Source organism: Ruditapes philippinarum, unplaced genomic scaffold (genome assembly GCF_026571515.1).
Source record: "Ruditapes philippinarum isolate M1 unplaced genomic scaffold, ASM2657151v2 ctg3703_1_1_1_1, whole genome shotgun sequence".
Lineage (NCBI taxonomy): Eukaryota > Metazoa > Mollusca > Bivalvia > Venerida > Veneridae > Ruditapes > Ruditapes philippinarum.
In genome coordinates, this window is record NW_026865945.1 from 30,806 (window position 1) to 44,871 (window position 14,066).

At 31.4% G+C, this 14,066-nt stretch overlaps 1 protein-coding gene across 1 annotated transcript in view; it reads left to right on the top strand.

Moving 5' to 3' along the window:
- Positions 1–14,066, top strand: part of LOC132730814 (proprotein convertase subtilisin/kexin type 6-like) — a 31,892-nt gene that overhangs the window by 1,740 nt on the left and 16,086 nt on the right. The window contains exons 2-6 of the mRNA XM_060716860.1: positions 8,327–8,425; positions 11,372–11,461; positions 12,090–12,218; positions 13,457–13,521; positions 13,910–13,998. Of these exons, the coding sequence (XP_060572843.1) occupies positions 8,327–8,425; positions 11,372–11,461; positions 12,090–12,218; positions 13,457–13,521; positions 13,910–13,998 (472 nt within the window). The remainder of the gene's footprint in view (positions 1–8,326; positions 8,426–11,371; positions 11,462–12,089; positions 12,219–13,456; positions 13,522–13,909; positions 13,999–14,066) is intronic.

A 14,066-nucleotide genomic window follows, 5' to 3' on the forward strand; every position in this document is an offset into this window, starting at 1 on the left:
TGGGGTGGGGGCTTAGCTTTATCAAATTATTAAATAAGCCGCGTCACGACAAAACCAACATAATGGGTTTGCGACCAGCATGGATCCAGACCAACCTGCGCATCCGCGCAGTCTGATCAGGATCCATGCTGTTCGTTATCAGTTTCTCTACTTGTAATAGGGTTGATAAGCGAACAGCATTAACCTGATCAGACTGCGCGGATGCACAGGCTGGTCTGGATCCATGCTGGTCGCAAACCCATTATGTTGGTTTTGTCATGACGCGACTCAAATGCTAAATACGTTAAGGGTAACACATTACCAAGAAATAATATCACCAACGAATATGTTATATACATAAAATCTTTCTTTTGAATAAAAGTTTAAACATTGAATCCGCCAACGTGTCTCGACTATTACCCAGCACCACTGTCTTTTTACTATAATAGGTTATAACACCAACAGAGCAAACACATCATCACTATCATATTCATCATAATATGTTCATTATCATCGTCATTAATGCATTTCATCATTATCATTGTCAATGCATCATCATCATAGCAGTAATAAGTGCATTGTCATCATCAACACCTGTACATCATTATTGTCATAAAGATTATCATCATCAAACTATCATAATTACAATCATCATTACCCGTTCAATCATCATCAGTACTATTATCATTATTATCACTATCAGTACGTCATAATCAATTAATTAACATCATTTTCATCATCAGTAGAGCATCATCGTCATTTGTTATATTACAAAACACTTCTTCGTAATGGAGGACTTATTTGAACAACTTGAAGGTTTTCTGTAAACAGCATTTTTAACTAATGTGTAGAAAGGCTTTTCCCTCCTTTGATGTCTGTGTACTGTTTTAAAATTGTTTAATAAGTTTTATTCCTATTTCATTGTTTAATAAATACGGTGCCCCTAAGGTGACATTTTCCACACTTTTTTCCCCGGAATTTAATTCGTTTTTACGAAAAAATAATTCGTAATTACGAAATAATAATTCGTTTTTACGAAATATTAATTCGTAAATACGAAATATTAATTCGTTTTAACGAAATATTAATTCGTTTTTACGAAATATTAATTCGTAATTACGAAATATTATTTCGTTTTTACGAAATATTAATTCGTTTTTACGAAATATTAATTCGTTTTTACGAAATATTAATTCGTAAATGCGAAATATTAATTCGTTATAACGAAATATTAATTCGTTTTTACGAAATATTAATTCGTAATTACGAAATATTATTTCGTTTTTACGAAATTTTATTTCGTTTTTACGAAATATTAATTCGTTTTTACGAAATATTAATTCGTAATTACGAAATATTATTTCGTAATTACGAAATATTAATTCGTAATTACGAAATATTATTTCGTAATAACGAAATATTAATTCGTTATTACGAAATATTAATTCGTTTTTACGAAATATTATTTCGTAATTACGAAATATTATTTCGTAATTACGAAATATTAATTCGTAAAAACGAAATGTTATTTCGTAATTACGAAATAATATTTCGTAAAAACGAATTAAATTATTTCTAGCGTTTCAAAGAGTTTTGGTAATATTTATAAATAAGGCCTCAAAACTAAGTTCCTGACTTAATATAAGGCATGTACATGCAATATAAATAGTGATTTTTGTTCTCCCCAAGTTTTTTAACTTTACACTATTGTACATAAATTAAAATATTCGCATGTCAATAGCGTTGAGCCACAGCCGTGATAGACACGCGCTAGGAAAATTTACTTAAAATGGGGGTCCTGTGCTTCAAATCCAAACACGGACATTTCTAATACTAAATTGTGAGGAAATATTCATTTTAAATTGATTAGATTAGTGAAATCTGGACAAACCCCCTCCTCGTCCCATTAGTTTTACTTATGTATATGATAAAAGAACGGAATAATATAGCATGTTTCTGTTTTAAAGATACATATCGTAAAAGATTGCCTCAAACATTAAAACATTGCTGATAGGAACATGTATTTGACAATGGGGAAAAAGACCATTTTGGATAGAGAATGACTTCTCACTTAAAAACCCTGTTCACTTAAATATAATAACTTGAGAACCATTCGGCTTATAATCGCAAAGTTGATCAAGGCATGTAAATGACCCATTTGTGAGATTAATAGGTTCATTATCAAGCTCAAAATGACCTTAAATAAGATTTCGTAAAAACGAATTAATATTTCGTAATTACGAAATAACATTTCGTTTTTACGGATTAATATTTCGTAATAACGAAATAATATTTCGTAATTACGAAATAACATTTCGTAAAAACGAATTAATATTTCGTAAATACGAATTAATATTTCGTAAAAACGAATTGATATTTCGTAATTACGAAATAACATTTCGTTTTTACGAATTAATATTTCGTAATTATGAAATAATATTTCGTAAAAACGAATTAATATTTCGTAAAAACGAATTGATATTTCGTAATAACGAATTAATATTTCGTAAAAACGAATTAAATGCCGGTGTAAAAGTGTCGAGAATGTCACCTTAGGGGCTCCGTAAATAAAAAACAATACAATGTGCCTTTTTCTTTTTTTCATTATACATCCAGGACCAAAACGGAATCAAGTAAATTCACACTCACGTTTTGTGTAAACCTTGGTAAATGAGTACATGCCCTGGTACATTTTCCATTTTATTAATCACTTGGAGGTACATATATTTGATATCTCTTATTTAATTTTTTTTTTCAAAATGAATCTTTTTACTGTGATTTAATTCGTCTTCATATCATTAGTCTTAGTCAAAAAAGACATAGTGCATATAGTCAGGATTTCATAGCAACAGAAATAAGTACACATTGGAGATGACCCAGTTTGACCCTAGGGCTAAATTTGATTGAAGTCAAATGGAAAATGTTTTATACCAATTTTTATATCTGGCTCCTGTAGATTTGCCTGAAACACACACAGGTGAATCACAATATGCCACCACATGACAGATGATGCGGTGGCATAAAAGCTCTAAAAAATAGTCCCATACCGATGTATGTCTGTTCCTCTGTTTGCCCGCACTCACAGGAGAGTAATTATGTGGCTAGAGGGACAATAGGTAACTGTTCTTTCTCTTTGATGTCATTCATTCCGTAATGCTTTTATGTGGCTATTTTCTTTTGTGTGGCTAAAAAGAACAATAGAGAGAACAATAGAGTAGCCACATAATTACTGTCCTGTGAGAACGTCCGTCCTTCCGTTTACAAAACTTGATCCCTGATAACGTTAACGTACTAAAACTCTATTTATAAATTTTGAAATATTGGTAGATGGCATTCTGGAGATTATGTACATCTCTTTATTTACCTACGTTGATAAATTCGGTTGCTGTGGCAATAGATAAAAAATAATATGGAGAATATAACAATATCTGTGATAACTCAAAACGTACTAAAATATTTTTATAAACCTTGAAGCTAGATAGATGACAGTATGGTATGGAGATTATGCACGTTAAGGTTCACAATTGTAGTTAAGTATCAATTTCAAACTTTAAATAAATGTTACTTATCATCACCCACATCCTATGTGACAATGTTTATAATTTTTTCATCTATATTATCAGAATAATTATCCTTGAACTTATTCTTAAATTATGTTTGAGAATTCAATACTCTAGCCTGGCTATTTCAAGGATTACGTTCATAGATTTTTTCTAGATTTGTTTTATTGTTTCCTCATTTCTTACAGGATTTACTACAAATTGCAAACCCCCACATCATAAATATATGTCAAAGTATTTGAATTCATCATCCATATCTTCATAATTATCTCCCCCGTAAACTTTGAATTTCCCTTTTTATTCTATTATCTTCATGGAATCACTTTAAATATTAAATACATGTTTATTATTTACACCTACATCATATTTGATTTTATTTATAAGTCTAACATCTGGGTTTAAATGATTATTTTCATTTTGAACTGAGTTTATATGCAAATTGTTATATATATATTTAAGCTCACCTGACCACAAAGTGGTCAAGGTGAGGTATAGTAATGGGGCTATGTCCGGCGTCCGGCGTCGTGCGTCGTCAACAATTGCACGGTGCATATCCATATCGGTACCCTCTTTGCGAAATCTGCTCAAACGCACATGCACAGGTCATTCTCTGCTCATGGATAACAATCCAGTAAATTTCATTTAAATAAGGAAAGGAGGTATGACACGTAGAAAAGATGTATACCACGGAACACTAGAATATTTTATTTATGTGCTGATTTTTCATGTGCCCGTTTTTCATGTACTGCAACTTCACAATAAGCTACAAAAAATCGACATGTCTTGCCTCGCCCATCACCACGACATACTTTTCGGGCTGCAATGAACCCGTGGCTTGATTATACATACATCAAACATATTTAATATGTTCATTTACATATCATCTTAGGACAAATGGCAGTATATTGTCAAAAATAAATGTAAAATTCATAAAAACACCCTACTTTCGGTTTTGCAGCGGCACGGGCTACCTCTCTTCATTTGAATTTTTATATCACAGGTACCCTCTCATTTTTTAGCACACACGTACCCTCAAGGCACGATATATGCTTTTATTTGCATTAATCGTTAAGTATGTAATATTTACATAAAAGTAACTTGTATACGTTGTCTCCGGTTAAAAAGTAGGTCACAGGGACTAAAAATAGAAAAATCTTGTTAACATTCTAGTGGGTGCAGTTTTGATCCAAGTATCCTGGAAATTGGTCAGACAATTGCAAGTTGTTTTGATGATTTCTAGGTCAGGTTTTAATATGGGTCATGTCTAGTCAAAAACAAGGTCACATGAGCTAAAAATAGATAAATCTTGTTAACACTCTTGTGGCTGCAGTTTTGATACAAATATTTTGTAAATTTGTCACGAAGGTTCTTTGGATGATATTTACGTCAAGTTGGAAGATGGGTTTTCTTTGGTCAAAAACTAGGTCGCAGGGGCTAAAAATAGAAAAATCTTGTTAACACTCTGGTGGATGCAGTTTTGATCCAAATATCCTGGGAAGTGATCAGGAAGACTCTTTTGCTGTTTTCTATGTCAAGTTTGATTATAGATCACCTGAGGTCAAAAATAAGGTCACACTGCCAAAATATTGAAAAACCTTGTTAAAACTCTAATGGTAACAGTTCGACTCGATTCTAATTAAACTTGGTCAGGTTGCTTGCCTGGTAATTGATTGGAGGAGTTTGAATATGGGTATCTCTGATGAAAACCTAGGTCATAGGAGCTAAAAATAGAAATTCTTGTGAACTCTCTTGTGGCTACTGATATTAACCAAATATCCTTGAAATTGGTCTGCAAGTTTGATTTGATGATTTCTTGGTCAAGCTTGAATATGGATCTCCTTGGGTAAAAAGCTAGATCACACTGCTCAAATATGGAAAAACCTTGTTAACACATTAGAGGTCAAATTTTTGACTCAATTGTCATCAAACTTGGTCAGGATGCTTGTCTAAGACATTTCTCGGATATGGTTGATGGGTCAGGGAAGCAGGGCCTCTTGTTTTTATTTTGTAATTGGTATATATTTCAACATGTTTTTTTCTCACTTTTCTTCTTTGCTACCATGAATGGTATCCTATCACGACTCACATGATTCATAACGATGCCTTTATTTCAAGAGCTATCTCCTCTTTAGTTCGAAAATTTAGCTGCTAAAAATGTTAATTTCTGGTCATAATCAGGGATGTTTAAAGATTTGCCCACTGTATGTCGGTCCGTCTGTCTGGCCGTCCCTATTTTTTCCTGTGATAACATTAAAAAAACAAAAACAAAAAAACACACATTTATTTAAAAGAGTAAAATGCTGAAATATTATTGATACATATTCATCCTGAGAAATTTGGATATGTTGATAATCTGTTGCATAAACATATTTCCTTATTAGGCATTGCAATTTAACACATTAAGTACTGTGATACAGATAAATTAAGAGCTCAAAATAAATTTAAGTTTATTCATGTCCTCCTCAATGGCATAATTGAATGGTCATGCTCCTTTAGAATGTTGCGGGCGGGGTGGGGTGGGGGGTGAAGGGGAGGGGGGTGTAAGATACTTTTATATTGGTTGCAATACTTTGAAAATTGTTTCTTATCTGATGTTTCTAATGTCATACTGAAATTATAAACATATAAGAAGTTGTAGTACAAAACCATTAAACTTAGGTAATGATGATCTACTGCTGCTTTTGTTACTGATGGTGCTTCTGCTGCTGCTGCTACTGATGATAGTGATTATTATGATGATTATGATGGTAAAGATAATGATGATGATGGTGGTGGTGATGATGATGATGATGGGAATTATTTCTTTGATGATGATGAGGGATGATCTGTGTGTAATAAATGCTTACACTGGAGATAGTGATGATGTTTATGATAATTGATTTAAATAGTTTTTATGATGAGGACCAGGGTTCTGGTGATGGTGGTTATCATGATATTAATAATGATGACGCTAGAGAAAGTGATGATTTTGACGATAATTATGATGATGATAATTATGATGATGATGATTATGAACGTTATGATGATATAAATTATGTTGTTGATGGACGTGAAGATTATTGTAATGGCATGAATTACTTTCTATCGAGCTAAGTTCAAGTAAAAAGGAAAAAAATGGTAGATCTAGTTTAAGATGTTCTGTAATCGTTTTCCTTATTTGTAGTCTTGTTTGTATGGGTTTTTCATCCTTTTTGATTTTTTCCAGTTCATCATGAATATCAGTATATTTTATTAAAAAGAAAAATAAATCTTAGTACTTTTATAACGATATTTGAAAGTTGCACAATTTAATATACAAGTATATCTAGTATACTGTAGGAAATTTAAGCTTTATTTTGGTTATGAAAGCTAACTTGATTCTGCTTCGTAAACATAGAAATTGTTTCTGTAGATTAAAATTATCTGTACATCCACTAAGAATACACACTGGCAGATATAATAGAAATTATACACCTCGTGATCAGCAATATTGTTTATACTCGTATTACAATACATTTGACATAGAAGATGAATATCACTTTATATGTGTATGCCCTTGTCTTCATAGTCTACGAATGCAATGCCTTTAAAATGTTGTTATGTTAGACCATCTTTGTTCACATAATAGATCTACTTTCAACACAAAATAATACTGTTTTAAATAAGTTATCAAAATATATCCAAGAATCTTTATCGTTGAGAAACAAAGTTATTAACTCTTAACATAATTAACATAACATAATTATCTTCTTACATAAAAGTCTTCGTCTTAAATCTTTGTTTATTTATTTAAAAATGTTGTTTATATTTTGTGTGATTTCACCTGCTGTATGACTCTGTTTAATGAAAGCTTTGTTAACAAGACGATGTACATACATTATGTATAAGTCTGTACATGTATATAAATTCTGTTTTATTTTGTTCTGTGCAGTATTATTTATTAATAAGCGCAATGTGATATTCAAGTAAAACATTTATTGTTACTTATTCTAACACTTTCGGGAATTTTTCTACATAATTAAAGAAGGCCGGAAGCATGCATTATTCTACAACAATGCACTCGCCGTTCTTATTACCTCACTGTGTATTTTTAAACCGACACATTGACGGCGCCATTTTGTTTGAAAAATCTGATAAATAAAAAAACATTTTTCGTCGAATTTTGTTGTGAAAATTATCCAAAATGAAAGAAAATGGTCTAACTAAGAAAATAAATCGAGCACCAACATCTTTAATTCAGCGGTTAACGCTGTACAGACGTTTAAAGTGTTGTTTACGTGACGTCACAATGTACAATGACAGCGTGTACAAAACAATCAAATCAAGAACGCTCTTTTAATGTCGCAAGGTAGTTAAATTTTACATTTATTTGACTATAAATACTTTAAATTACGCTTGAAAAATTATTGAGTGTTATAAAAAAGTTTATCAACGTTTTCAAAATTCGTTTTTCTCAAAATGTTTCTACACATGGTAGAGATTTAACGACAGTTTTTGTTAATCCCACCGGAACTGCCTAAATGATAATTATTATATTTTTTCTTGACGTGTTAGAATGGAAATAGATACTTATTCTTCGTGCATTATAGTATAATTATGCACGTTTTTGTCCGTTCAAAAGCTTTGTAATTAATCATTCAGGCCTATCGGCCTTCGTGATAAGGTTACTACGCATTTGAACTCTAAACGTGCATTATTCTACAACAATGCGCTCAGAATTTATCTATTTCCTAAACAAAATCAGAAATTAAGCACAATCATTATGGCCAAATACCTAATTAACTGTAAGCATATATTATCTATTTTAGATTGGTGACAATATGTTTGTACTCAGACATGAATACTCGCCAACTAGTTCCAAAGTACGAGCTCATGACATAAGCAAAACAATTCTGAAAGAGGAAAAGGTTACTTATAATTTTCTAAAGCTACTTGTTTGTTAGATCCACACGTGTCTAAAAATAAATTGGTACTCACATGCAACATTAATGATCATATTGTAACCTGTACTTCTAAAAGACAATACACTGCACATTTTAAAGCCTGCAAATATTCTTATTTAAAATCATTTTTCATGTTATCTACAAAGTGAGTTTAATAAGGTTTAAGTATGGAAACGTTAAATGGCCTTAAATAATGAGACGATAATGTGTAAGTCGACGGATTTTAATTCGATCTAAATCATCCATTTGATTTATTTAGACAAAACGATTATCTAGCCGAAGTTTTTCTCGATATGCTTAGTGTTTTTGTCTAGGCGAAAATGTCTCTTTTCGTCTTTTGTAAAACATTTGTCCTTTTGAAAAAAAAATCGTCTGGACAAAAACACTTTGAGAAAAGTGACTATAAATTGTCTTTCTGAATAAAATGAATTGATTAGTGTTAAAATATCTAATCAAATCAAACAAATATCAGTCGTTTTACACCTCATGATCGCCTTTAAATTTAAATTTTAGCCATTCGGTCTTTAATATATATTGCACGTAAATAAATATTTTCACGGCAGGGAATCACTTGACTTTTACGGTAGCGCGTACAAACAATACGGCGGCCTAAATATCTCGCTTCACATGTGCTTTTCAGGTAATTCTTTATATTATCCCTTATACTTACATACGAGACCTGTTGCAGCCTACGCGGAATAAAGAATTGTTGGCGCCTATACTTTATTTTCCAACCCTGTGCTTATAGGTTTTACAAACACTCAAAAAATTCAACCGGAATTTTCAATGTCGACAATTATTTTGCGGGTAACATTCACGCAAATTTTGTATTTTAAAAGAAATTGATGAAACCATGTCGAGGAAGCAAAGAGAAAAAAGGTCATAGAATTTCTTTATTTAAAGATGTGAATATTAGGCATGTTGAATTTTGACTGGTCATTTTCTTTCCAGTACATGAGAGAAAAACGATTTGGGTAACGGACATGTGTTCTTGTTTTGTTGATAACTCTCACGCAATATTTTATGTGCAGGCAATATCTTTACAAGTTATAGCCTAGATATTGCTTAAACAAAGTCATGATTGATGCATTTAGTTTTAAACGTTGACTTTATAGAATTTCGAGTAATTTTATAAATACCCCTTAAGAGTCTCGGATAGAATTAAACCCCTTTAGGTAGCTGAATATTTTTATTTACGTGAATCTTACATACACTGCCATTGTATTTTTAGTTTCATAATGTTTTAGAATTAATGTCAGCCATGGCAATATCTTGCCAAAATATCATTAAACATAAATAAGTTAAACATCTTTGTTTCTTTGAGATAATGAACGGAAACTGAACATTTTTTCAAGAGGCATTGTCTCTCTAAACACATTGTCCATGACCAAATTCGACTTTGACCTGCATATTTTATTTTATCCATATGTCAACTCTTAGTTGAATGTGAGCAACCGTTGCCAAGATAATGAACGGAAACTGATGATGACTGAATAAGGCAACACTATATGCCATGTCCATTTTACGGCGAGGGTATACAAACAACCTACAGAATATCAGAATCGGTCATTTACTTAAAAGCTAAGTGATTTAATCTAGAGAATATATATTTGAATGTCATTAAACCCTGAATTGTAAAACGCCATACCTATGACGTTGGCTGTAAAATGTTTTACAACAAGGTTTATAACGTCCTGTGCCGAGGTGCCTTTTATGTGGTCATTAAGACCTGTCCGTGAACGAAATGTTTTTCCACATTTGTCACAATTAATTTACGAGCTGGAATCTTCCATATCTGGAAAAACATGAAAAATGACTACTAAATTGTGCTTAAAATGAAATACAAGACTTCCTATTAATATGTTACACTTTTGTTTTAATTTCTGCGATTCATTCATCTATATCGATACGTCGTTTAATATATTCACGTGAGTTAAAATATTCAGCTACCTATAGGGGTTTAATTCTATCCGAGACTCTTAAGGGGTATTTATAAAATTACTCGAAATTCTATGAACGTTTAAAACTGAATGCATCAATCATGAATTTGTTTAATCAATATCTAGGCTATAACTTGTAAAGATATTGCCTGCATAAAAAATATTGCGTTGGAGTTATCAACAAAAGAATAACCCGTGTCTGTTACCCAAATCGTTTTTCTCTTATGTACTGGAAAAGAAAATGACCAGTCAACATACAACATGCCTAATAAACACATCTTTAAATAAAGAAATTATATGATTTTCTTCTCTTTGCTTACTCAATGTGGTTTTATCAATGTTTTAAAAAAATACAAATTTTGCGTGAATGTTACCCGCAAAATAATTGTCGACATTGAAAATTCCGGTTGAATGTTTGAGTGTTTGTAAAACCTATAAGCACAGGGTTGGTAAATAAGGTATAGACGCCAACAATTCTTTATTCCGCGTAGGCTGCAACAGGTCTCGAATGTAAGTATAAGGGCTATTATGAAGAAGTTTTACCTTAAAAACACATGTGAAGCGAGGTAATTAGGCCGCCATATTGTCTGTACGCGTTACCGTAAAAGTCACGTGTTTTCCCACCGTGATTTTGACATTCCATTATTACGTCAATAAAATATCATGTTAACGTGTAAAGAAAAAGTTTATCAATTACCAACACTTATCTTAAAGCAGACAAAAGTAGCACATAATGTCAGATGTTGTCTCTATCATGTCTCTTTTTCAGTCAAGATTTGTTTTATCTAAATACTTAAGGGTTACAAAGGCATAAACTACATAATACATGCGCAGATTAAATAAGCAATGAATTAATTAAGGCGATAATCACTTAATTGCCAAGAATATTTTACGGTTATCTGGTGACATACTTAAGTGATAAATGTTTTAAGTTGTCTGTGTATTCTGGTAGAAATCTTTGTGATTGTAGGTTGTATACGCCGAACAACAGAAGTGGAACAAACGTGTTAAGAGGTCGTATCTGGTCAATGACCCGTACTGGCGCAATATGTGGTACTTGGTAGATATCGCATGTTATAAATATTTTATATAGATTATTATGGTTATTAATCTATCCCAAATAATCATTGTAGATTTTTGGTGTTTTCATTTTCTATACTAATCATGAACATGTACAATTGATATTTAAGAAAATATATGTTAAAATAGTATGTGGCAGAGTCGTTAAGGTCGTTGACTTCAACACCTTGTCCCACTCCAGATATGTTAGATTCTTAAATGTGAAGAGGCTATCGAGTAAGCTGATCGACTTAAGTATCCGTTCGTGTCTGAAATATACAAAGAGCGGAAGCAGAGGTCCTATTTTACAAGTTAAGCTGGACAGTTGCAATGTGACCATTACAGTGCTAACGAAAAACAAATATTAACATAATTAACGACATTTATTTAATTTTACCTGTGTACTACTTGTGTATGTAAGTCGCATAAATTTCATATTTGAAACAAAAAGAAAAGAGAGACACACATATATAAAATACGAATATGAATGTATTTATTTTAATGAATTACTTTCTTATATCAATAGCTTCAATCGAGGATTTTATTATCACAAATTATTCTATTCATAAACTCCAAAACGTTAAGAATAGTTTTATTTATTTAAATGGTATTTTCACCGTGATATCCAGAATGGAAGACAATCTACAGACATGGGCGTGATGTCAGCATGGTCAAAGGGATACACAGGCAAGGGTGTCACAATTGGTATAGTTGACGACGGCGTGGATTTTAACCATCCGGATTTAAAGCCTAACTTTGTATGTATTATATAATGTTAAAAAATTAACATCTCTTTTAGAACAAACAGTAAAAAAGGCACTTTATAATTCATCATTTAAAACAAACTTGCTACAATACTGATGATTAGATCTATTTTATACGAGCCGTATATGATATCAAAAAGTTATTATACCACGAAGAAATAAAACATACCTGAAATGTTATAGAAAATAAATTTTCCTAAAATAAGCCAAAGCACATACAGTAAAAACTGTTTACAGTGACTTTCGATGTTTGTCATTATAGATAGGGTGTCACTACAGAATTTGGATATATGAACACATTTTGCCAATATTTTGGCAGGATAGTACCATACTTAGGGTTTAATTATATTTTATTCATATTGAACATACCACATTTCATTTATAAACAAGATAGTATTAAAATTGCATGTATAATTGGTTAAGATTATAAACTACACCATTACATTTAGTATTTAAATGTTACATATTGCTTAAAATGAAATTTATATTGATAAATCTGTTTGTAAAATAAACTTTGCTTGAATTCAATTTTACGAAGATTCACTATCTACAATAAAACACTTACAGAAGAATAAAAATGAATAAAGGTTTAGGATTCTGTATTGATGTGTATTTATTAAAATTGTTGGGAGAAAATGGTGATTAATTTGTTTGAAACCTTTTGTTAAACTTTTTATGTACACATTCTGGTTTCCTAAATCGTAATATTCACCTTCTTATGTCTTCAACTTTTATTTTTGCATTGCTTCCCTAATCTTTTGATTTCAATTTCTTTTAATTTTTGGTAACCCCATTCGAGTTACTCCCCTTGCAAAAGTCGCTTTGCACGGCTTATATAACGTTACAGAAAACGCTAAATCATGGTCGCTGTACGGACTAGACAAGGAGTCGCTACATACAGACCATTTATATAGTAAATACTGTTCGGTGCATCTAACTTTGGTCACAGAGACAGAACGTCGCTATATACAGGGGGTCACTAAGACAGTCTTATTTCAAAGTGTCAGCTAGTGTTTTACCACCTATACATATTTTATTTTTTTTGTCAAGCTGTAGATTATAAGAGAAGATTAAACTTCATTCTCGTTATATGTGACAATTAATTGATTATGTTTGTATTGTGATATATATTTAGTTTGTCTTGTCATCTTTATTTTCCAAAACTAATCATATGTTAACTCATTGTATGTTATATTATATATGCTGATAATAAATATGCTATTTTTCTCTAGAATGCAAAGTTGAGCATTGATTTATACGAGCGAGACAATGACCCATCTCCGAATCCCGGTGATTTGTAAGTATGAAAAATGATTTTTTTTTGTTTCAATTTAATGAATGTGTTTAAAAGCATTAGAAAGCTGTTATATTTGTTATATAATTAAATAAATCTTACACTGCTATTTCTTTCAGAATGATTTATATTTATTGAAATACTGCTTTTTTCTGGGTTTCTTTTCTGTTGATTGTTAACTGTTCTCAAACAGTATTACACAATTAAAGCCCTCAAATAAACATGTCCTCATTTTGTTTCGTAAACCAACCTAGCTATTGACAAGTTGTAAATGGACAGCCAATGAGTCGATTGGCATGTAACTAAAAGGTTTGTCCATAACATACCAATATCTTATATTTATAGTTATGCATAATATTTTATTAACAAAGCTTTTACTTGTTAAACATAGGCACGGGACCGAATGTGCGGGTATAACTGTTGCTGCTGCAAACAATACAAATTGTATCGTTGGAGTTGCCTTTAATGCACGCATTGCAGGTACGTTTTTTTCCTTGTCATTTTTTTTTTCAAATGATTCAATGTAAATGAGAGATTAAAACTTGTTT